The sequence below is a fragment of the Protopterus annectens genome, chromosome 9.part0 (assembly GCF_019279795.1).
Source record: "Protopterus annectens isolate FY-2018-M chromosome 9.part0, PAN1.0, whole genome shotgun sequence".
Lineage (NCBI taxonomy): Eukaryota > Metazoa > Chordata > Ceratodontiformes > Protopteridae > Protopterus > Protopterus annectens.
The window spans coordinates 1,059,343,282-1,059,370,876 of NC_056743.1; the positions used below are offsets into that span (position 1 = coordinate 1,059,343,282).

Here is a 27,595-nt window from a genome sequence, read left to right on the forward strand (position 1 = left end):
TTAGAGGTAGTGATTTTCTTAAATCAGATTTAAATAAAGGGAGGATGTTGATATTTAATATGCACATGGTAAACCTTTCCATTTTGGGGTGAAATAAGAACATAAATTCTCATGTAGGACCTCTGCATCCAATGAAAATTTGAGGGGTCATCCCATAATCCTAGGACTGTTGCCATACTGATACTGAGTTTTCCCTGGTCTACTGTTTGCTATTTGCATAAATATTTTGGGGACACAAGATGGACCCTAATATCATTTTTATGCACAAGATAAGAATAGAAATCAATTACTCAAATTAGCCTACTGTTTTTGCTTTACTGACCTGCTTGGAGCAAAAACAGGACAAAATGTATAAATAGTGAAGTATTGCAGTATACCAATCCAAAGCTACACCCCTGGTCAAGAGTCATTGCCTGTTACTCAAAAAAAATATGTCTGATGCCCAGCTGCTCTTATATTCAAGGGCCATACCTATTTTCAAGCCTAATTTCTTCCTGCTCATGATGTGCAGATTTCCAGGCTTGAGTTACCCTTTAACACAATTTTCTGAATTCTCCTAATCACATGGGATTTTTGTATCTATCTAGTATACAGAAAATTCTACTATAAGATCCAAATAGTAGTGGCAGGGGAAAGGGGACACACATCTTACACATTTTTTTCAGAAACAAAAAATATATGACTTTGTGTGGCAGAATTTTGCAATACAGCTCTTTAAATTCTATAGATTTTACACTGTCTCTTTGAGAATGTGTTTATTGCCACTCTGTTTCTGAGCAGTACCTCATATTCTTACTGTAGGAAGGAAGAGGTATGGGCTATTTGATATTCAAATTCCATGCTAATTGCATATTGAGATGTTGGGGTGGATGGACATGCCTTCCAGTGACCTTTATACCTATTTTCAATGTCTGGAGGTTGAGAGGTATCTGTCCTGGCAACAGTGGAGATGAACGGAGAGGGAACTATTAGACAGTTTATAGGTATGAAATGAAGGAAAATAATGTGTGTTGTACTAAAAAATACCCCTGACTCCCCTAATGAATAGAGATTTCATACACTTTCCTAAGTACGTTTGTGGTGACTGACCTTTTAAGTCTAAACTGGTGCTAACAGGGAGTTTCCCGTATCCCTGTTTGCCTCTGCGTTGTGAATATTTGGATGAACAAATGACAGGTAGCAGCAGTTCACTTCATCAATTCAAATAACTGACATTTTGATTGTTTTTTTTTCAGTAAATTTGCTAATGGACCATGAATTATACTCCACAGATACTCTTAGCAAATGGCAAATATCTTGATAATGATATGCAGAGATATTTCAGAAGTTAATGTTCTAAACTTTGTAAACTATTTATAAGTAAGTTGTAAACATTTCAGTTGCAAAACATATTCACTAGTGGAATCCAAATACTGATTTAATTTAAGCAATTTGATTAGTTTAAAATAGAAATATGTATAATTTTGTTGCATTATTTAAACAAAACTTTTTTTTTCCTGGGATGGCTTTCATATTCCTTCAAAGAATTAAAAGAGCTACTCCTCCTCCCCATCTACCATCATACACATAATCAAAAGAAAACAGGAGGGCAAAATCTGGAACCTATAAGGTTCAAAAGGAAAATAAAAATCTGTTAACATTTTATTTCTACTGCTTATTGGATGTGAGGGATAACTCCACCTCTGTACTTTTCTCATCCAATCTGTAAAATGATAAAATGATCAAAAACAAAATGCACCCCCTCCCAGTCCCCACCCCTCCATGTCGGAGGAAAAAATGTTAGGAGTTAGGACTGCTGCTTTAAAAGTTGAAGAAGGTCTGTCATACAGTTTCTACTACATTCTTAACTGCGTTTGGTCTTCTCTTGAGTAATTTATTGAAGAGACAGACTGAAAGGTATCTCATTACATGTTACACAGCTTGATTTGTGCCTTTAAAGCCCACTGATTTTCTGAACAGTATTTTTCATTGACTTGAAATCCTAAAAAATATACATTTGCTTAGAGGAAGTTTCAAAACCACAGTGTCAAGTAACATGAGAGAAGAAACTATTTGCCCAGATTCCCCTGAGGGGAGCTTGGTGACCAGTGAGGAAGAGACAGATCAGCTCGACAAGAAGCATTTTCGGAAGCGCAGTTTCCTCTTGAGAAAAGACAGTGAAGGATCAGTCGCATCACCTGGTAAGAGGTGCAAAAGAAGCCCTGTGATGCAAAGTTACGAAGACATGCAGACTCAGAGAGTGATCGCTAATGTACGGGAGAGACAGAGGACGCAGTCCCTTAATGATGCTTTTGCTGAACTCAGAAAGATTATCCCAACTCTTCCTTCAGACAAGCTGAGCAAAATCCAGACACTGAAGCTGGCTGCCCGCTACATTGACTTCCTGTACCAGGTACTTCAGAGTGACGAGCTGGATTATAAGATGGCAAACTGCAACTATATGGCCCATGAGAGACTCAGTTATGCATTCTCTGTCTGGAGAATGGAAGGGGCCTGGTCCTTATCCACCTCAAACTAATTCTCATTCATCATAAAGGTATCTTTATACTTTTTATTGCAAAATGTAGTAGTCTCTGAAATGCATACCATGAGTCATTTGATGTATTCAGTATAGAAGATGTCTCTTTCTAACCAGGTGTAGCTGTGCATGCTTATCAACTGATGGGATTTAATGGAACACTTTATGAAAGGATTTTTATTAAAACATGTTTCTGTGCATTCATGCAGTGCTATAGTGAATAATTTTGTTTTTGAAGAGCTCTTTCTTTGCAGCTCACCACTGTTACTAATTTTATTGACTAAAAGTACAACATGTATTATACGTATAAAGGTACAACATATAATATATGTATGAAAGTACAATACCTCACTGGCCCTCTTTAAGAGAAATCTTGATGAGTGGATATAGAAAATTCACCCTGGGGATCACGCCAGGGGCTCTTCTCAACAGGGGCACTAGGAACTAAGGTTGGGTGGCACGATGCCAGGGTAATCCTATGGGCTAGGCTTGTAAAGGCTCCAGGGCCATTAGCCTAGTGCACACCTTTGAACCTATGTAATAATGTAATATATGTATGGAAATACATGTAATACATGGATAAAAGTGCAACACGTAATATACAAATAAAAGTACATGTAATATAAGTATGAAAGTACATGTAATATATGTATGCTTTTGCTAAACTCTAGAAATCAAAGGCTGTAGTGTAGCAGTACTTTTGTGATTATCATTGTGCCAGATAAACTTACAAGGTACTTGTGTCTCACCGCGCCAGGCTTGCACTGTATCCAGATCCTAGACACACCACTGACCAAGCCTCAGGGATCCACCATTTATACACACAGTTATTTCTTGCACTACTTCCTCCTTATCTAGTGTGTCATTTCTTGGCCAGAATATAAACAGAAAGTCAGCCTTTGATGGCCATAGGTCTCCATTTTAAAAGTCACAGACCCCTCCCAGGAAGTACTTTTTTACCTGCAACATATCGCTTATAAAACTATAGACCAGCAAAGAAGTTCATGTTTTACACATGTCCTTCACCTTTCACTGAAAGTAAATGGAACTGCTATTGAGCCAGATTAAATGTAATCCTGGGAGTCACCTAGTAGCTCTTGGTTACAGTATCGCCAGATGCTTAAAGGTTACTTATTTTAAATAAATTACGCTTTGGAAAAACTAGCTACCAGAGCTGTCCCATGACAGTGTCTTGTGAGGTTAGGTAACAAACATGGAAAATACAAGTGGCTTCTTCTACATCACCAGGTGGCATGTTTTCTCCCTTACTGACAAAGCTGTGTTACAGCTATTTCTCCATAAGTACACATCATGGTTTCACTGTTACACTGAAGCAAAGGTAAGAACTCTAACCATTATTCTGTTTTACTCATTTTGCAGTGAGTATACAGTCTGATTTTTATACATACTGCATATGTAGACAAATATGGCCTGCATCAATGTTGTGATGCCACTGACCTTGTGGGTAAGCAGCTGGAACATTTCTAAAGCAGTCTCATAGTTTTTGCTGGTTTCCCAAATAAAAGAATACTTTTCACCAGCAGAACTACTGCTTGTATGATGCCTAAGGGTACTAAGTATGCCAGCCTGACACTTTACCTGAATTTGTGTACACCAACTGCCCTTCATTTCTTCACCTTTGCCAGCATTTATTTTTTTCATTGTTGGCAGAAGCCATACTACATTGCAGTTCAACAAAAGCCACCAGTGTCTGTTGCTGGCTTCTGCTTGCATTACTGTATCAGATGATATAAAATCCATAATGGTACTTCTTAATTTCTTACCTTTCCTTTAGATACTCTGAATCACATCACCTCTCACTTAAATACTGTGTGACCCTGACTCTTTGTTAGCTCAAAATGATTTAAAGCACTACATATAAAAACAGGCAGACAGGAGGGAGGGAATAATGTTTTCCCTGCTTTTTCTCGTAAAACTGTTTTATGACATCGCAAAACAGAGAATAATGGAAAATATTAACAAAGATTATATGTTATTACTTCTTTATAACTAGCAAGCAAAAACAGTTAAGTAGGCCTAATATGAAAAATAATGGAATGCTTCAAAGTAGATGGCATAGAAAAACTACAGACATAAGAAATTTATATGAAAGGTGGAAGGTCAAAGTTCAAAGGACTGAAAGGACTGAATTAATTAGCACAAGTTATGTACCTTGGGATTTGGAACATTGCAGAATTTGGGGCCTCTTCCTCTGGGCTTAAGTACATTGTTCAACATATCTTAACTGGATGAAATCAACAAGAGTATCTTCTGCAAGTAGAAGAAAAAAATGAAATTAGTTAAAATTTTCTTAAAAGAATATAACATTTTCATTGGACACATAACTTGGTAAAAAAGCAATTTGTTTTTTTATTTATAATTTTTATGAATCTTCAGCATTTATTGCCATTTTATGAAATTGTTTCCACTGTTGTCATTCCCTCACCTTTTACCAATATTTATTTAAATCCAGCATCGTGATAATGATCATGCCTATCTAAATCGTCAGACTTTCTGAATAAACACAGAGGTCATGTTCACAATATCCTCTGGAACCTCACATTTCACCAACACTGCATTTAACTTTATTTGTGCTTTACTTTCTATACTTTTACTTGAAGTAGTAATTTAGCAATGTTATTTATGTTTATGTTTGCACGATATTTGCCTGTACTCACATTAGTAGTAAAAAAGTGCTTCACAAATATAGGTCATTGAAGTGGGCTTCTATAAGGAATGGCTTACTCAATATCACTACCTGATGCAGAAATGTTAATTAGTTACCTACCCAAACTTTATGGGCTCCCACAACTACTTACTAAACTACACAAAAGCTCATAACTCTGAAGAAAAGTTACCTGAAGACATCTTAAATTGCTCTCTTTGGGCTAATTCTTCTTTAAAATGTTATGTTTACACAAAGAAATATAAAACTACAAACTTATGAACCTGGCAGAATTACTTTTGCTATTTTATTGACCTAATACACCATTTACTCTGAATGTGGTGAAGTATTCCTCTCTTGCCCACTTCTACGTCCTTTTTAGTTCACTAGTTTTGTCAATTTATTTTGACTGGCTACAATAGTGTTTTGAAAGGCAATATTTTGGCTTTAGTGGGGCATCTCAGTTTGTTTTTTCAGGACTGTACATAGGACATCAGACACAGATGTGACTTGAAAATAAATTCCCCACTGATGCATAAAAAGTCAGTAACAATGACTTTAATATTTTCCAAGCCTGTTTTATGAGTAATATCAATAAGGTATATACAAATCTGTCTGCATGCGTGTGTGTGTGTGTGTGTGTGTGTGTGTGTGTGTGTGTGTGTGTGTGTGTGTGTGTGCGCGTGTGTGTGTGTGTGTGTGTGTGTGTGTATATACGCATGCACAAGTATACATATATATGTAAATGCAAATATATAAATGTGTGTGTATATATATATATATATATATATATATATATATATATATATATACATACACACACACACACACACACACACACACACACACACACACACACACACACACACATATATATATATATATATTTATATATACACACACACACACACATATACATCTATGCATATATATATATCACACACACACACACATATACATCTATGCATATATATATATATATATATATATATATATATATATATATATGTCATTATGACTAACTGTCATATATAACATATTTTAAATGCTCTCCTAAAATCAGTTCTCCTGACAAAATGGCTACAGAACAAAACACATGCCATCATGCCATTTCACACATGTAATAATGTGTGTATGCCCACTGAAGATCTATTATAACACAACCAGGATGATAAGGCACTACCCCATTGGGATCATAAGACTTTGCACGCTGTAATATTTTTTCAACATTTGCTCCAACATCTGCTTTTACTTCTACAGACAGAGCAAGAGTGCAAGAGAGAGAGAGTGAGAGGGAATGTGTACATTGACATAAGCACATTTTTTCCTGATATCTGACTGGTTAAAATGTTTAAACTAAACATGTTCTAACCTACAATAGATAACCCTGTAAATGAAGGGCTCTAGTAATTGCATAATGTATTGAAAGCTATATTGTATTACTTTACATGTCAAACCTAAAAAAATCTGTCTTCAAAATGTAAGGAATACAATGTAGTCTTTCCCACATAGACATTTAAACTTATGCAAGTTTAGAAATGCACCCGTTAAAGGACAAATACAAAAATGAATAGAAATCCTACAGACATGCACATAATTACTATCTCAGATAAAAAAAAAAAAAAACTGTAGATGACATAGCCGCCAAAAAAGCAAATGTTTCACTCACAACGTATACAACTTAATTTAGAGAAAGAGTCTTATTTCAGTGTAGATAATATCCATAATTATGTCATCCTTTCAGGAAAAAAAAGAGTGACATCTAAAACTGTAATAGGACATTCCAAATAGTAATGATTTGCAAATTAGCAAACTGTACATCATCATATTTGATTTTATTTGCACAAAAACATTAATCAGAATAAGTAGAAATTATCTGACACCCCATAATATATTTGCAGGTTAAAAATAAGTAGGCACCCCCTTCAAATGTGAAAACATGAATTTCAGTAGAACTATTTTACTGGATAGGTAATCGTAAAAAAAAAAATCCCATTCCCTATTCAAACTTAAGAAAAAATTAGCAAACGGTGTATAAACAAAAACTTGTTTATAAAAGACAAAATTCAGAAAACAATATTTAGTGAAAAAAGTGAATTAGTTGCCATAAATATGTGGAATGGGAATAAAGTTTTTAAAAAGTATAAAAAATATAGACCAACATTTTTTTCTCACATTAAGTAGATTTGGTACTCTCTGCTGCTGACTTAATCTCTGAACATATGTACCAGATACTAACAATAATAAAAACCTTCTTATCTCTCTCCAATCAAACACACATGCGCACATATACAGACACACATGCACACACACACAAACACACACACACACACACACACACACACACACACACACACACACACACACACAGACACACACACACACACACACACACACACACACACACACACACACACACACACATAAATGGGCACATAAAATAAATTCCTTCCTCTAAGTCAGCCCCATTACAAAAAATAAAATGAGTCGATTCCATACCAGTAAATAGCAGAAAAATATTTTCATTCAGATTTAGTAATTAATAACAAAATAAAGCTTCAAAGTGTAAACTATTGTCTCTTATCTTCTTATAAAAAAAGTTTGTTCTCTAAATGTACTGTTTCCCTCAAGCAGGGTGTGTGATCTAGAATCCTTACTCACCCTGCTTATTCCTTTAAAACACAGACACACACACACACACACACACACACACACACACACACACACACACACACACACACACACACACAGAGTAAATCAACCCTGAAAATAGGTATGTGCCTCCAAACTACGAACAGTGGAGGGATCTTCTTGGGTTTGTAAAGGGGTAGGTTCACTAGGTATCTAATGTAAGTACTTCTGCTTTTGGCAACTTCCAACTTAATATAGCTGTGACTCAACGAAACATAGATTTGAAAGCTGCATATTTGCATTTTATATATATATATATATATATATATATATATATATATATACACACACACACACACACACACACACACACACACACACACACACACACACACACACACACACACACACACACACACACACACACACACACACACACACACACACACACACACACACACACACACACACACACACAGATGTGTATATGAACCGTTATAAAAAACCTAAGCAATCTGACTGGCTGATGTGTTGTGTAAATATTTTCATCACACACCTAAAATTAATCCCCCACCAAAAGACAGTGAAATCAAAGCAATCATGCCATTTCATAAATGCAATACCACATGCAGGGATGAGTGCTGAACAGATATTACCACACACACACAGGCTTATAAGGCTTAACAGCAATTCCCCCTCTGCAGTTTGTCTCTGGTCTCTTTGTAATTCTGATATCCATGTGCTACCTATTTACAGGCATGGTTTCTACATGGGCTGGTAGCTCACTGCTAATTAAAAGACTTCAGTCTCAGTTTGAACAACTAAGTCACAAAATCAACAAGTAAGATGACTTTTTTGTCATTCCATCACTCTCTCCATCCATCAAACCATCCAAACATCACCCATTTTTCCATCTGTCTACATATCCAGCTTACCCATTGATCCATGCCACCACTCATCCATCCATCCATCCATCCATCCATCCATCCATCCATCCATCCATCCATCCATCTATTCAGAACTCGACCATTCATCAGCTTGGAATAACTCAGGGGATTATGCTCTAAAACAATTCCAGCTATCAATAGCTTACAGGGGGACATGATGCCATGTGTGTAGATAGAGCTACTCCAGTGTAAAATCATTAAGACACATTCTCAAAATATGACATATTTTAAAGGGAAAATACAAGTGGGTTTACTCTAACAGTGCAGAATATCACGGACAGGACACAAAACATCAGAGAAATGTTTGTACATCATGAATTTGCAGCATCACTAAAAGATGTAAAATGTTATACCAGTTCACATAACTTAGGAAAAAAAGTAGTAACACAGTCAGTAGGTTTCTGAAAGCTGTTCTGTATCCTACTGACTTTGTTGTAAGGCTATTTTGTAGATAGGGATTACAAAGGAGTATCTCAGCATCCCTTACTGTATGCCTTTGGAATCCCACCTGTGAGCTGTTTACCCACATAGGCAGGTAATTTTGCAATTCGACTTAGAGCTGTTTATCTACACATGCAGGTAAATTCATATTAGGGTAGGGTTCTACTAATTGACAGATCTTCCAACAATAAAGAGAATTAGCATACACGGTGCTATTCAAATGTTCAAATAGACAGTTCCTGCTTTGGTTTTACAATAAACTTTATACTACCAAACAAGAATGCTAGTTTGAAAGAGGATTTGTTGTTGCAGGATTGAGGGGAAATTATGAAGAGTTGGGCCATTAGGAGATGTTTATCCACCACTACTCCATAGATGGTATAGGATGTCTATGAGGGTATTTAACAAGGATGGGAAAGCACTGCTAAATGCTGGAAATGTGGAATGGATAGTACAGACCAAATCCACATGTTGTGAATATGTGCAATAGTAAAGAAAGTATGGAACAAAGCAAGGCAGATGTGGGCAGATTTTGGGGATAGAGATACATACCACATCATAGATCTTCTCTTTGTTTGGTGTGGAGGTTGAATGGCATGTGTAGGATGGGAATGAAGACAGGAGGTTGAATGGAATGGGTAGGATGGGAATGAAGACAGGAGGTTGACTGGAATGGGTAGGATGGGAATGAAGACAGGAGGTTGACTGGAATGGGTAGGATGGGAATGAAGACAGGAGGTTGAATGGAATGGGTAGGATGGGAATGAAGACAGGAGGTTGACTGGAATGGGTAGGATGGGAATGAAGACAGGAGGTTGAATGGAATGGGTAGGATGGGAATGAAGACAGGAGGTTGTCTGGAATGGGTAGGATGGGAATGAAGACAGGAGGTTGACTGGAATGGGTAGGATGGGAATGAAGACAGGAGGTTGAATGGAATGGGTAGGATGGGAATGAAGACAGGAGGTTGAATGGAATGGGTGGGATGGGAATGAAGACAGGAGGTTGAATGGAATGTGTAGGATGGGAATGAAGACAGGAGGTTGACTGGAATGGGTAGGATGGGAATGAAGACAGAAGTGCGGTTTACTGGTGAGGAAGATAGCAGAATGATAGCAAGGTCACAGAAGTAGAAGTGTCTATAAACATGAAACATAGGTATGGCCCAGAGTAGGATGAGCTGATCATGGTTAGGGAATAGCAAGTGGGTATAGAAAAGATGTAGAAATCTAGGAGAGTGTTGGGATACAGAGGTGAGTTGCAGGGTTATGAAAGGATAAAGGGAATGAAGTAATGGTGGTGGGAATTAGGTGAATAAATTTTTAGTTGGAAAGAGTTTAAACATTAGTCCTGACCAACTAGCTTGTGCTGCTGATAACACTGAAAGGTAATGGGAAAAGAAAAGGTAAAAAATTATGGAGACGGGCAATTGGGTAGAACCTATGAATTTTTAAAGAATTACTGGGAAGTGTGCTGTACAAGATTCTTGGGTTGTTATGTTCAATGATCTTTGGTTATGGAAAATTAAACCTGCGGCCCCAGGGAAAAGAAGGAGAGAAGGGACGTGGCCCCAGGGAAAAGAAGGAGAGAAGGGACTTGGCCCCAGGGAAAAGGAGAGAAGGGACGTGGCCCCAGGGGAAAAGATAGAGAAAATGGATGTGGCCCCAGGGGAAAGGAGGAGAGAAGGGACATGGCCCCAGGGAAAAGAAGGAGAAAAGGGACTTGGCCCCAGGGAAAAGGAGAGAAGGGACGTGGCCCCAGGGGAAAAGATAGAGAAAATGGATGTGGCCCCAGGGGAAAAGAAGGAGAGAAGGGACATGGCCCCAGGGAAAAGAAGGAGAGAAGGGACGTGGCCCACTTGCCCCTCCAACTGGGTGGAAAGGAATGCACATACATTTGGGGCACATGAAGTCAGGTTTCCCTGGTAGAAACTAGGAAAACCTCCAGTCATTCTTCCTGGGAAAGGGTTGAAGTGCTTGGAGGGGATGCACTTGTGGAAGTGCTATCACCCATTGCACATCCCTCCCCAGCATTTTGTCAGGTGTGTGTAAGGGAGGAGCAACTATAAAATGCCAAGCCACACCTGGCTGTAACATGACCCACTGACTTCTACCAGCTGATTCTCAACCCAGTGATGGGGAACAAATGTGTCCATTAGATAGGTGGCAGCTGATGATCGACAAGCAGCAGGGACAGAAAAATGCAAACTCAAATATATCAAATACATATATATATATATATATAGAGAGAGAGAGAGAGAGAGAGAGAGAGGGAGAGAGAGAGAGAGAGGTAGGGAGGGGGGAGTAATCTAGTCCAGTGAATCATTTACTTCTTTGCTCAGTAAACTGGCTCATGGTAAGTACTTCTTTGCTCAGTAAACTGGCTCACGGTAAGTATGTCTGCCATCTCATTACCAAAGAGTGGTCGTCATGAGAGTCAATGAGTAACATAAACAATTTGGGAGCAATTTTGAGGTAAATTAGTGAGCTCTGCTCCATGACCAGATGTGGCAGAACTCAACAATAGTAACAAGGATAAAAACATATACATCTGACTGTTTTGCAAAGACACTCGAATGTGAACTGCATTTTGAACATATTTTTGGTTAAACAATGAGAGTTTTAACAAATAGTGCTTAGCTTTTTCACAAAAATGAATAAGTTATTAACAATAACACATCAAGAAAGGAATGCAAACTTTCCAATACAGAATAACATTGCAGTGCTACCTGTTTAAGAGTGCAAGTAAAAGAAATGTATGGCTATATACATGTTGTACACTTGCAAATGCACAAACATATACAGAAAAATAAGTAGCAGATAAATAGACAGCTGCATAGATATACAGAAAGACAGATACATAAATACATATTTAGAAAGGAAAAAGACATGTAAGTAGATGGAACACTAGATGAATAGATAGACAGACAGACAGACTGACAGATAAACAGATGATTACTCATTTAGACAGAAACATAGGAAGACATGCTATCAAAGTATCTATATATATGGCTTATGGTATTCTGTTCCCAAGCTTGAATGCAAAACAACTTCATGTAGAGATGCTATCAAAACAGTTAATATACAGTGCCTCAGGGTTCAGACATGGGCAAATTAATGTTTAGCTTGACATGAAGGCTGTTGTAAAACATTAACTGGCCCACCATAAGTTAGCCAGAAGCCATATGTTCTGAGGGTTTAATGTAGTTTTTCTCCATAAAAAAAATAATAAAAAACACTGACTAGCTTACATAATTAATTTTATTTTTGTTACTCTATTTCACATGCATACATTTCTCCTGACAAATATTAAGGAAGGGAATATTTTGATCACTTTTAACTACAAAAATAAGGGAGCTCTTTAATGCTAGTTTTCTGGAGAATGGTCACATAGTTCACTCCCCAGTATGTGCAACTGGGAATGGGCAATGGGGTGTATTACTGCACCATTTGACTCTTTATAAATAAAGATGTACATTTGTGTATGGAAATGCATCAATAAAAGCAACAAGCAAGAATTATTAAAACAAAATACAGATCAGATTTTAATTCATCATATTAGTGCAGCCATCAATATTTTCCAGGATTCTTGTTTTCTCATTCTGCTTTAAATGTACATATTTATCAATCTGTTCTTACTATGAGAGTATAGCATAGCTAATAACTTTGAAAACACCCCCAAGTTAAAAACGAAAACAGGTTATTAATTAAATGTTTATTTCCATATGGATAACCACAGAACAAACACTGTTCATAAATAAGTAAGATACTTAAAGGGCTCACGTGAAATTCTGTTTTAAAAACTTATTTATCAAATAAGCATATTATAATACGGTATAAAATAATGCTGGATGTGTTTTCCAGCTAGGATATTTTATTCAATTTACTAGATCTTTTAATTCATATTTTATGAGGACTTATGTTGAAGGAAGCATTTTATGTACAGATTGCTTGTTGTATATTTGGTCAACACTTATTTTCATCTATGTCTTATTGACAACTTGCATGACAAAAGACTGTTTGCCACCTACATCATAACCAAGTCTGTTTTCAACACAAACATGATATCATAGTGTTTTGTTTCTTTAGCCACATCTGTATGCTGTGAGAATTTCATCAACTGTTGTCTGTGGTTTCATGCACACACAAACAGCAAGCAGCAGAATCATCCTGGAAATAATTTAGCAGTTTCCATGGTGACATTCTTATCAGTAGGTAATCATTTCTGAACGTTATGAACTAGGAAATGAGTAGGACTTACAGAACAAAACCTCACTGCCATCTATGATCCAATGACACTGCATCAGGAACACAGAAAACGAAATATTATTAACACTGATAAAATAACCTTTTCGGAAAGACAGATGGCACAGAGAGAAAATCAGAATCAGTCAATAAAATGGGCAATTCTCATAAAAATAGTGACCTACCAAAAAATAGCACAAAGTTCACAAACATCTTAGGTGTATGTTAAAGATCCCAGCCTACCTATTAGATAAAATGTACAGGGATGCTCTGCTGTATTAGATGCATTTATTTTACTCTTTGTTAAAATCATCTCACATCTCCTTTAAAAACTGGACTAGAGATGTTATGTAACCATTCCTGTCAACAAAACGTAACCACAGATGGTTAAGAGCAGACAAAAGTAAAAACCAGGGATAATAATAAGAAAAGGACAGAAATGATGGCATTTCAAAATGAAGTAGAATTGCATGTATACAATGAAATTTCAATGATACAGTTCCCCAGATTCTTTAAGAATTGAGGGGTTTTTTACTAATAGTATGATACAGAGCTGGAGTTAAAATTCTGGAAACTAGTTGATCACACACAGCTAATAACAAATGAATATGCCCTTGGGTTTTATTCGTAACCAGTCTGTTAGTACAAAACACTCAACCACTGTTGGTTCTGACATCATCCATAGCTTGTCAGGGCCTTTAATTTCTAAAATTTCCACACAGTCTTATAAAGTTAAGATGGTCTGTCATTCAAATTCTTGTAAACGTTTGAGGTTCTTGGAACAGATGTCACAGACTGTTTTACACACACACACACACACACACACACACACACACACACACACACACACACACACACACACACACACACACACACACAGACACACACACATACACACACACTTGTACGATCACACAAACACACACAAACCTGCTCAGAGGTACATACTCCAGACTATGTAATTTTATGCATACAGAAATTCTTTGATACCTAAATTCAGCTGTCCCTACTGGAAAACAGATGTGTTTCACTGGATTTAATTTAGTTGTGATTGATTTTCTGCTGTTGATTTTGCATATTCACTCCCTGCTTATTTCTTCTTTACCTTGTTGGATATCAATAAAATATAATTCAATTCAGTTGCATAAATTTCTGTCAGTTTTGCTTTCTCAATCCATAGTTTCACCTATTTATCTTTTAAAGGCCTATTTATAATTAATTTATTGAAGGTGAACTTCTTTTGAGTTTTTCTGTACAGCATAACTTTTATTCTCTACTTTATATTTTGCCGCTATTAAAAGGAATGCCTTAAAATAGTTATAAATGGAACAGCAGCTATTTAATGAGCATATTAGGTACCAAGAGACACTTGCAAAGAATTTGAGAAAAGGCTAAAATGTTGTTTTATTTCTTTCTTTCGATTGTTTTCTAGGAAGTAGTCAAAGGTTTTGTCTATGTCAAAAGACTTTTGACACGGACAAAGCCTTTGACCACAGCTTCTTAGAGCCATTTCATAAATGATACAATAAAGGTTATCAGATTTATCCTAACAGTTACCTTGTTACCATTCTGCTGGATTAATATTACAGAAAAAAATAAATCACTATAAATGAACGCACAGTGAAAGATAACTCCATAATTAGCACAAATACAATGAGCTTGGAACTGGAAAACAAGTGTACAGCTAGAGTTTTTGTCAAAATATTAGCAGTTCATTTGAGGAAGTAGTAACTTCTGAAAATGCAGCGTATTTCTTTTTCTGCTGACTGGAATGAAGCCGCTACTACTAGTGGTCCACAGATATGGCAGACGTCTCTTCCGACATTCTGCACTCTAGTAATGGAGGACCACACGGGCAGCCATGGTCCCTTCTGAGTCATGTTTCTAAATTATATTAGGATTAATAAAGAAAACGGCATATGGATTTAAGAGTAAGTCAAAGGCAAGAGTATGGGTGAATAACGCTGATAATAAATGAAATTCCATCAAAGTGCTATTTAGAAGTACTGTAAATGACCTAGTGAGAGACAACTTGCCACAGCAGTAACTCACAGTTGCTCAAACTAATACAAGTTATACTAAAATGAATAAGAACAGCAAAACCACCAAGGACTAACAGAAGTTACTATCATGCGGCACTTTAGTTTAAACCAGATGCATCAAGTCACCTCAGGACTGCAGCCAATCTAAATGACTCAGAACTATGGTTTTTCTGAATGTAGCAATTAAAAATGAAACATAAACTAGTACATTGTAGCTGAAGATGATATGGCTAGTGTTCTTAAAAGAGACTCAATTAAAACAAACAGAAAAAATATATCCCTTTACTCAGTAGATAACAAATGGAACAAAGTACCTTAAGCTAGTTGTTTATATCGCAGTGATATTTTTAGAAGATGACTAAATGAGTCTTCTGGCATTGTTAGAAAGGTAAATATTCACTATAACAACATAGCAAAGGGTTTACTCAGACATGTTTCTCTCTAAACATCCTGTGATTCTAAAGGGTGACACATTAATAAATCATCTTATTTTCTTAAATGGTAAGTAACTACGCCATTGATATATACAGAAGTACAAGCCTAACAATTAAGAAGCAAGAAATTATGCAATCTTACCTCTCAACTGTACAGATTTTCTCAGAATGTCCAGATTTTTGCCTCATATTTTTGATCCGTTTTTCATAAAATTGTTTTTTTCTGGCAAATTAGTGACAAATCATTAAAGATTGAAGTTAGAAAATAATGACAGACATTTCAGTTTCAGACTTCATACCCTTCAGAAAATTCATGCTAAAGCAAAACGTGTTATTCTATCAACTTTCTAAGTTTGTAAGAGCAATATTTAAAAAACGTCCCTATTTTTGGGCCTTTCTCCCACTGTTATTAATGTCTTTGCTCAGATTTCTTGCTCTAAGAGGTTTGGTGGAATGGAGATAATTATAGCGAAAATCAGGGACTACAACCTTTTTAAACATGGCAGAAATTACTTAACAGTTAAAATAAAAAGAACACTAGGATGAATAAGAAGTTCCACCATCAAATGACTGGGAAAAGTCACATACCCAAATTAAGGATGGGTAATTAATTATGTAAAATGTCTGAAAAGATCTACTTCTTAGTAAGTAGTCCATACTTATACCAAGAGTAGATTTAAAGTCAGTCACATATCAGTTTGTCTTGAGATATAAAACAGAGTCCTGATAATTAAGGACAGAAGGCCACATTCTCTTTAACAAATATTTTAATAAACAAACTTACAGAACTATTGTTGATTTGGAACCCCCTGGGAAAAAATGTTACATGTTACGTTATATTACTCGATAGAAAAACCACTACTTCAAGCTTTTACTAATGAACCAAATGCAAGTGCTGTTATACTGAATGAAAACGTGAAAACGTGCTATAATCAATTTAAAAAGCAACCATACCTTTAGAAAACCTTAGGATAGCATGCAAATGGCATAGTTATTGCTTGTGGTCACGAAGGGACAAATGTATCCTATTCTTTATTTATGACAGATGAAATGTTTCGAAGGAAAAAAAAAAATATATATATATATATATATATATATATATATATATATATATACTACTTTGCAATGGCAGTGCTGTCAATTGTGATGAGAATTGCTGCTAGCTTAATAGCAGAGTATTGTTATCAGGTGGTATGAGCATGTGTGTGCGTGTGTGCGTGTGTGCGTGTGTGCGTGTGTGCGTGTGTGTGTGTGTGTGTGTGTGTGTGTGTGTGTGTGTGTGCGGGTGTGCGGGTGTGTGTGTGTGCATGTGTGTGTGTGTGTGTGTGTGTGTGTGTGTGTGTGTGTGTGTGTGTGTGTGTGTGTGTGTGTGTGTGTGTGTGTGTGTGTGTATGTGTCTGTGCATTCTGTAACAGACTGCTGTCCCATCCTGCACAGGTGCTCTGCCTTACATCCACTGATTCTTGTGTTAGGCTCTGGTCTTCCAAGAACAGTGAATGGGATAAAGCAAGTATCAGAAAATCAAAACAAATTATTGAAAGTAAAGAAGTCAACTGATGAGCCACACAAAAGTTACCTCCTTGCTCCTTCACACTGGAAGCAATCAAAAGTTATTGGAGTTAAGAATTATAGTGCTTTAAAAAAAGTGAATTTTAAGCCGCCTTACATGAATGCAGCATCATGCCAAGGTTTATTTGAAAGTATAAGCAATTATTTAAGGACATTTGTCATTTCATTAATATTAGGATTCACAGCATTACACAAACAATAAACTGCAATTACCTTATGCATCTAAGGTATAAAACTGTACATTTGATGTTGTTAGAGTGTCTCACAATGATTAGTATAAACCATAACCACCCTAAATGTACATAGAGAGGTACTCTTAGTATGGGACACAACAGGCTTTTTACTAAGAATCCAGAAGAATATTAATGACCTGGATGATTTCATTTTGTTATAGTAATTATATATACATATATATATATATATATATATATATATATATATATATATATATATATATATACACACACACACACTCTCTCACACACACACACACATACACGTGTGTGTAATATATATCTACATATATATGTATATGAAATACTAGAGTCCTTCTTATTAATATGAGACAAATAAAGATGCAAAGAATTAGAACATTTTCTAGAAAATACAGCATACTGCCATGTCATAATAAAAGAAGAATGAATTAAAAACACTGTAAAGATTGATGGATATGAATACAATACAGTGAAATTAATATAGACTATTCATGAGCAAAATGGGGAAAATAGCATTATTTAGCACACTAGCTAAAATATGCATCTATAGCCATCCCTTGTCAGTCTCTGATGACAGTGTGTGTGTCAATATGCTACAATGATAACCTGTCAGTGTTTTGATGACTAAAACATGGAAATATATTTTATAGGATCTTGAGGCCCTGACAGTTATCACTTAGATCAGATTCAGCACTCATAAATTAAGATCAAATTACAGTCTTAAACTCACATCTGAAGATGGGACAGTGCCATGACCCGCTGCTGTTACTTCATATGAGAATATAGACTTTCTTTATTTCTTCAAGATTAAAAATGTGATCACAATGATGTTCTTTTATGAAAAAGTAAAGAGATCAGGCCTAGCCTTCTCCGCATTAAGTTCTGTATCCTATAACAGGTGAATCCACATATTTCCTTCAGAGCTAGTACTAAAGGACGTGTCTTATCTCATTTTCTGCAGGGTCCTAACCACTATGTACAAAATAGGTGCTATGGTTTATACAGAAAAGCAGGAGTTGCACTGTAACTTGCATTCACAAACCCTTCTTTCAAATTAAAGCAATACTGCACATATAGCATGCAAAATATGATAAATGTTTCCTAATATTTTATTCTTATGATAACAAGAATAAAATATGATAAATGTTTCTTAATATTTTATTCTTGTTATCATAACATGCTTTTGAATAGTTCCCAACTATTTGATGTTCTTTAGGTTTTGCATTTGGTACAATGTCATTTCTCTCTTTCTCTTGATATTGAGTTTTGCTTTATATATTTTAATAATTCCCGTTAGTGCCATGTTCTATATGATGCAGCTGAGAAATTCATTAATACACTTTTTTGATGATGTTCTCAAATCAGAAACATTTATTTTATACGTGAAAATGATATTTCTCATATAGTTTAAAATCCTCTGATATAATAGTCCTTATGAATCATACATCTGCCAGTATCTGCAGACATACTTTTCTGAACTACTTTTCAATAACTGGTAGTACCATCTTATCCAGTGTTTGCCATCTTCTTATGTTTTTTTTTTTTTCTTCAAAATTTTTTAAGCATATGGGTAGTTGCCATTCAGCTTTTTCCCCTTCTTGTTCTTTATTTATTCAAACATTCATGACCAAAGTTACAAAAAAATAATCTGATCATGTATTATAGCTATATGCATATAGAAAACTATCATTTAAGTAAATCTATTCCACAAACAGGCAACAAAAGAACCACCATCACAAAGAATAAATGGTACAGTCAAATAATGATATCAACCTGGAACAGCTTACCAAGTCAGACTAAAGATGCTAGTACTGTCACAAAAAAATAATATATATATATATATATATATATATATATATATATATATATATATATATATATATGACTGGATGAGTACAGAGGACATAATACAGGACATAAAGACAGAACTATGGAGTCTTCTCTTGTTGTGTCTTTCGGCTTTTTCCGGTTAGGGGTCACCACAGCGGAACTCCGGTCTGCTAATGATTGGCAGTTGATTTTTACGTGCTGAGTTGCCAGCCCTAATGCACAACCTTCAACGAAGGTACGCCCATTCACGCATGTCTCCACGCAGAAGATGCTCTAGCTGAGAGCCGAACTGCAGCACCACCAACTATGGAGTCTTCTCTAAAGATCTGAAATGTTATATTGTGTTTTTTATATAAATAACATCCATGGGATCTTTTAAAGCCATCTTTGCTACCACAAACTCAGAGAGATGGACCTCAGTTTAACATCTCATCCGAAGAAAAACATACTCAGGAGTGCATCAGCTAATGCTGTAGTACAGTGACAAACATACTCAGGAGTGCATCACCTAATGCTGTAGTACAGTGACAAACATACTCAGGAGTGCATCACCTAATGCTGTAGTACAGTGACAAACATACTCGGGACTAATGCTGTAGTACAGTGACAAACATACTCAGGAGTGCATCACCTAATGCTGTAGTACAGTGACAAACATACTCAGGAGTGAATCACCTAATGCTGTAGTACAGTGACAAACATACTCAGGAGTGCATCACCTAATGCTGTAGTACAGTGACAAACATACTCAGAAGTGCATCACCTAATGCTGTCGTACAGTGACAAACATACTCAGGACTAATGCTGGCTGTAGTACAGTGACAAACATACTCAGGACTAATGCTGTAGTACAGTAACAAACATACTCAGGAGCGCATCACCTAATGCTGTAGTATAATGACAAACATACTCAGAAGTGCATCACCTAATGCTGTAGTACAGTGACAAACATACTCAGGACTAATGCTGGCTGTAGTACAGTGACAAACATATTCAGGACTAATGCTATAGTACAGTGACAAACATACTCAGGAGTGCATCACCTAATGCTGTAGTACAGTGACAAACATATTCAGGAGTGCATCACCTAATGCTGTAGTACAGTGACAATAATGGAAAATGAATCCAATCCCCTGGGGATGAGAAGAGAACCCACAACCTTCTGATCTTCTAGCACCAAAAGTGAGTGGCCTACCAGGTCAGCCTCTAACATTGCACTGTTTAGTCTTTTTTCCTAGTTCACGTTATCTCTCACACTCCTGGATGCCGCCATGGTCTCACAGATGTTGATCCCTCTGGTAATTCATTTCACTCTTCCACTAGTCTTCCTTCCAGACAAGACTTTCCTCTTTAAATGTATGCCCTTATATTGACCTACACAGGTCTTTAACCTGTTCTGTCCCTCCTTTCTTCCAGGGTAAGCGATGGCTTTATCACTAATCACTATTTACCAAACATGGTATTGCACTTTGTCTGCTGTTGTGTAATTGCGAAGTTGGATATAAGTTAGGGGGATTTATTGGACTCCCCTCCCGCAAGGGGGTACAGGAGACCCGCCCCACAAAGAAAAGCTTTAAAATGTGTTCAGAGAAAGCTTCAGTGATACTATAAGCACCCTTTTAATTACAGTTAAAGAACATTTCTTATCTGATCTGCATTTTTTGTTTTGTTTTTCTGGTTCATTGACTTGTCCCTGTCCAAATACAACAGATCATTAGTGGCATATTTTTATGCACAGAATAAATACAGTAAAGGGATTAGTAAGCCAAGCTGTGATTGTATTAATGTGACTGACTTCATGTGGAATAATCAAAACACTGTACTATCTAGGCATTGCATTGCTTTTTTTAATTACTGGTTCTGCTGTAGATGATAATGCAATATTATAAAAAATGTTTACGTTTTTATCTTAAGTTTTATTTTATTTGCTCTTTTTTCTGTATGGTCACAGCACCAGAATGATATGATAATATTACCTCTTATCATTGCATGCAAAACAGCAGAACATTCTATAAAAAAAGAAAAAGAAATAATTCATTCTTCAGAAGAATTAACCTGTGATGTCAGTTTTACAATCGCTCGTATATATTCCGTTTCAGAGTATGACATCTTATGCACAACATATAACTGACAATATGTCTTTCCAGGATGTATGAATCGCCTGTTATCACAAGCGTCATATAAATGTAGTAGTCTGGGGACACCAGATGCAAATTCTTTTCCCTCACTTTCTCACTTACAATGTCACAATATAAAGCAGTAGCTTGTATTAAAGTAGTAACTCTCAACTACATGAAGTTGTTACATAAATCTAATGCTAAATGAGTCTAAATCACTTTAGGGGCTAAGAGTTCCATATTAGAATGGTCTTAAAAAGTGAAGAAACGCATGCACACAGTTTATTTATCTTTATCTGAGAAATGTGCACAAACTGGTCTTGAGGGAGCACACTGGATTCTCAAAAAGCAGTGGCATTTTGAACTTTAACATGGAGCTCAGTTTCTGAGTATTCTGTTAATATGCTAAAGATCAAACTATAATTTATAGGCAGCAGATCAGACAAAGATGTCATCCAGCAGCTCAAAATAAGGGGTGCCCAAATAAGAAGCCGTATGTCCTTTATAATGCTTTTCTCCTGAAGGAGAAAATAATTGCTATTGAATTTTACTCATGGAATGATGGGTAATTCCCAAACCATTCATATTAAGTCTATATTTGGTGCACTTGTTTGCAAAATATTTCCTTTCTCAAGAATATCTCAGCCAATTAGTCAGAATGTTTCTTTGATGTACTTAAATATGGGGTTGCCCTCACTTTATGAGGTCTAATCCATGAGCCATTTGGGAGATACCACTTTTAAGCATAATGTGTCATCATAGCTACAGGAATGTAAAATCAAGGGGCACGTTCAAATACCACCAAGTCACTTCATACTCCATAATCCTGAAAAGACCATATTCAGCTTAGGAGTTTTTGCACAAGGATATACAGTAGTCTTTCTAAACATGGGGTACTGGAATTCAACTAGCCTAGCCTAAGCTGAAATAAATTAGATATGCAGAGTCAGAAATGTATTCCTAAATGTGCACTGTTTCTGCTCTGTCAGCCAAAAAAAAAACATAATTTATTACAAATAGTGTTGAGGTCTATTTTTTTTTTCATTCATTCACCTGGGATACTTCTGGCAGAATTTTGTAACACTGAGGATGAGCCCCATCTAACTCTATAAATCTCACACCTCAAAGTTTAGCAAGATTATCCTGTGTATTATTAATTTTTTTATCTGACACAAGATACATGATAAAGGAAAGTCCCTTTTTCATGAGGTCTGTGGTCAGTTACCATACAATACATGGTACTGTTAGCTTGAAAAAAAATCACTTCCCATTGGCTGCAGTATTCTGTTCTAGGAGTAATTTGACTGTTCCCATTCACAGCCTATGACCAACGCAAGCCTTTATTTAAAATAGCATTACATTTAAAGCAATAAAAAATATAGCACAGGTATTTGTTAATAAAACATGTATCTATAGGTTTTAGTGCAACCCCTTCAGCATTTTTATGACTTCATCGAGTATTTTGAAAAGCTTTAGTAGTTCATTTAGTAATGTGTAATGTCTGTAACTACAGTCTCAGAATAAATTATTAAAATAGCTGAAAGAAAGTTGGAAATTCATACTCTAAGTAAACCTATATGACTCTTTCAAATGTTTCTCACAAACAACACTGCTGTATACAATACTACTGAACTTTTGAGATGAGTACATGTTATACAAACAATTACTAATAAAAACTTACTCCTTGAAAAATAAGTGAAAGGGATGTTTACCTTACATATTGTCCTGATCCAAATGATTCTTTATTTTGCATAATGTTAATGCATTATAACACAGTGTGTTTGTTTCATATACAAATAATTCTAACTGTATGATGTTTTAAAGAAAGCAGTATGCAGGAATGCACCGCCACCATAACCAGAGTCACAGCGGCAACCTCAGAAATTGATTGTAAAATGGTATTTTCAAGTGAAAAGGATATTTAACGCATGGCAGTCTTACACTTTAAAATGGGTTTATACTGTTTTAATGCATATAGTGCATCAGAGTTTCTTCATTTGTTTTTGCTATTTTGATTTCTTTTATTATTCATCAGCTATTTATTCCAGCTTTTAAACAGTAAGAACACTATAATTCTGAGCAATGTTATGGGTTTGGTAGCATGAAGTGGAAATCACAATGGATTTCTTGGTTTGTTAGTGCAGAAAGAAGAAGAAGGCTATTCTGGATATAAAGGTCGAAAGTGTTTGAAGAACAAGAAAGATATTATGAAGTTATATTTAGGCTGCTGACACTCTTACTTAAAGACCAGATGAGTAAGGGTTATCAGACAGGCAGCTAAGCTCCGGAAATGAACAGCAAATAATTATTTTATGTAAAAACAGTCAAGGAAACATAAATTAGGAACTTTTGAGTGAAATAATAATCTCTCTTAATTTACAAAAGTGGTGGCCCTTGTATTACCCAAGGTGATGGATACAAACACTAATCATTATACAGTATTATTCAAGAGGCTGATACAAAATGCACTTGATATAAGAGACAGGTCAGGAAACTAATACACTGAATGTAAAATAGCTAAATGCTATCATGATAACCCCCCCCCCCCCAGGTATCCCATGTTTTACAGTCATATTATGGAGGAATTTTAAGAAAAGTTCTACAGTACAGTTCTTGCTCTACCAAAGTGATTAAAAGACGGCTGTATTACCCAATCATACCCTCAGTTTCTTCACTGAGACAAGTATTAAGATGCAGACATAATGAGAAGATATCCTCCATTGTGTGGCAATATTCCATGGTTAGAGTTATCAGAATATCATTTCTTATTCACACACAATAACTACAAGGGACTTTCTTCTCATGGAGAATCTCATTGTAAATGTTCTCTTTTCTTCTTGCACCATTCTTCCCCAAGATAAGTACCTGCACATTCTCTACAGCCATATCCTGTGCCCCATTCAGCTTTAACAACAAAATGTTTGCACTAAATCGTAAGAGCAGCCTCGACAGGATTTATTCCTATAATCATTACATTAAAATGCCAAAATCTTACAGCTCAAGCCATAAAACCTAATTGTGGGTCCTATGATCCCTGTCAAAATACTGAAACCACATCACTGTACTAATATGACATTAAATTGTAGTGATTTAGAAAAACACAGCTGGCAATAGATTAAATCAGAGGGCAGTGCTGCATATCTTTAGTTATAATACATATGCTAGTAGACAGAGAGTTATAAAACTTGGAAATCGACACATAAGACATAGTAAGTGTAGGAGTCATATCTAGTACAACATGCAGTAGTGCAGTTTCAGTATTACAAAGGACCTGCGCTCTATGTAGCTACATAGAATGAATTACATTAAACCAGAAGTGAAGCATTGCATATGCACTACCATATAAATGGCTGTGTCTTCCATACTACATAGCTGCACATCTTCAGCGGTGACTACACTACCTGATTTCATACAAAACATGATATTGCATAGTGTACTAACATCCAAAGTAATGCAGCCACACAAAAACAGAGAGACAATATATCAGTAAAGGAGGTAGCAACACGGCCTCCCACGTGTGGGTGTAGGGGGCTTGCCTTATTGCAAAAGAAGATTTTAGATCTACTATTAAATGTTGCCGGTAATAGCAATGTGTTTGCATTAACAGTGTGAACAACGTTAAGTTAAAGACTTTCAGTTTTGGAATTTCCTGTTCAAGAATTTTTGTGTTAACAAGCACACAAAAACATAAACATATTTATGCATGTTACACAGGAAAATCTGAAATACATCTACTTATTTTATTCCAAAACACTGACTAACTTTATTGTTCTAAATGAGACAGAAGTGGTCCTAAGTTAATCTTTGCCAATGTGACAGCAGGAATATTTATCACTCTTTTGTCCCCATAGATGATTATTTTAGAAGAAACAGCAATCACTTGTTTGAAATGCACTATACATGCATTGCGATTTGGCATGCAAAAAAAATCGCCATCTGACTTATGTTCTCCATCTCCTTAAGCTTTTTCTTCTTTCTAATGTCAAATTAATTAACATTCTTAAATTACTAAGAACAAATATATCAACCTTTTCCTTACAATGTCAGCATTCAGATCTTGACTTTGCATTAACTTTGATGTAGTTTGTGCAATCAAAAATGCATTTCAAAATGCTGTGCAAAAAGTGAGGTTTTAATCAATTACATTTTTTTAGGCCTGTAACATGGAACTACTCTGGCAAATTATTTATAGCATCAGTCCAAATAGTAATTATTTGCGCTAATGATATAAACAAGCAAATTCATTACAGTGCTCAGATACTGGCAAAGATCTTTATCACATTTCCTGACAGACTGACTCAGATATCAAATCAAGCAGGAACACCCAGTTTTATAAAAATAATAGAACTGTAAGTAATTTATAAGAAATCAAAAATATTTCATTACTATCAGGAGTCTTTTAAATCCTTCTAAAATGTTACCTTAAATGTTATATCACTATTGCCCTTTCCTGTGAAGTGTCAGTGTTGTTAAATAAATACATTGCTATTCAATATATTTAGCAGGTCATATAGGAAATGAACATTTCAACAGCCCTGTCCCTCCTGAGATTTCAAAATAATTTGTGAAGAAATTTCAACCTCAGTTGTCAGCAACAGCAATGCATTTAATGCATTTTTGTTAAAATCCAATCTAGACAAACTTTAAAGAGGCCCATAACATGTTTTACTAAAAAAAGTATGAAGTCCCCGTTTAATGAATTCAAGGAACACCATGCAATTGTTAAAGAGCTGTAATATATCCTATCAAATCCTACTCAGCCACATAAAAAATCTCCCTTACATTTACCACTAAGATCAAATTAGGCCAATACCAAGCCAGTCCTTAAAATACACATTTCAAACTTGCTGATACCATTTTCAATCAAGCTACTAATGTGCAACTATAGATAATGTAAAAGCAGGGACTGAATTCCATTTTGTCCAGATTTATTAGGCAATTTTGCATTTAAGGTTCAACTATATCATTTCACACACCAGCTATAGTAAAGAATAGACCCCCTTACCTTCACCTTACTCTATCACCTTGTCGAATTCGGACTGGGTTCACAGCTCCTGCTTTGTTTACTGGTGAAGTCTAAATAGGTTATCTGCACCATTTTCAGCAAAGACCTATGGAGAGAAGTTCCAATAAATAGTGAATGTACAACATAACAAATTTAGACAAACTCTAAAGAAGGACAGTAAACAAAAATAATACAATTCATTAACATGGAAAAAGTGACTATCACACAAGGATATAAAGTGTAGTATGTTCTAAGAAGTTTCACTCGTGCACATTGCAGAATATCACCAGATCAGGACATTCAAATGTCACACCATTATTAAGCAGTATAGAGTATCACAACTATTCATCTATAATCATACTTACATGTGAGCTGACAGGAGAACAATAATACAGCCAAATACAGTTACCCATCAGGTCATGGCATGAGGCAAAGTTATAACATTATATGAAATAGGTATGAAACTATTGTGTAGGTATAGACTTTTGGACACCATTTTTAATCAGGTAGATAGACGGCTCCGAAGACACATTTTAGCCATGACCAAGGCCAAGCAGCAGGCAGTTCTTATAGTATAAAGACAACATACAAAACATATTTATTGAGACTACTGCAGTAAGAGTATATGTACCACATAATATAAAGCAAGTAACATGAGTAAGACATGCTATACTGAATATTTAAAATACATTATAAAACAGATAAGGAAACAACATGTTATACTTGATAACAATAACAATGTGTGTGCGACAGAGTATAACAGTAATTTGTAAGGGAAGAGCTGACAAGAAAGTCAAACAGTACGCAGATTACCACACTCATACTGGTCGTACTGACCCTTGTACAGGTCCAGCTAGGGAACTGCTTATTCAGAAATGTAGCGTCTATGGAATTACCCCTTAAATGTTTATGACATGATTTTAGCCAGGTGTGTCAC

General features: G+C 35.8%; 1 protein-coding gene across 1 annotated transcript in view; it reads left to right on the forward strand.

Annotated features, from left to right (window-relative positions):
- Positions 1-1,777: 1,777 nt before the first annotated feature.
- Positions 1,778-27,595, forward strand: part of LOC122811801 (twist-related protein 2-like) — a 221,567-nt gene continuing 195,749 nt past the window's right edge. Inside the window, exon 1 of the mRNA XM_044083870.1 lies at positions 1,778-2,536. Within this exon, the coding sequence (XP_043939805.1) occupies positions 2,036-2,518 (483 nt within the window). The 5' untranslated portion in view covers positions 1,778-2,035 and the 3' untranslated portion in view covers positions 2,519-2,536. The remainder of the gene's footprint in view (positions 2,537-27,595) is intronic.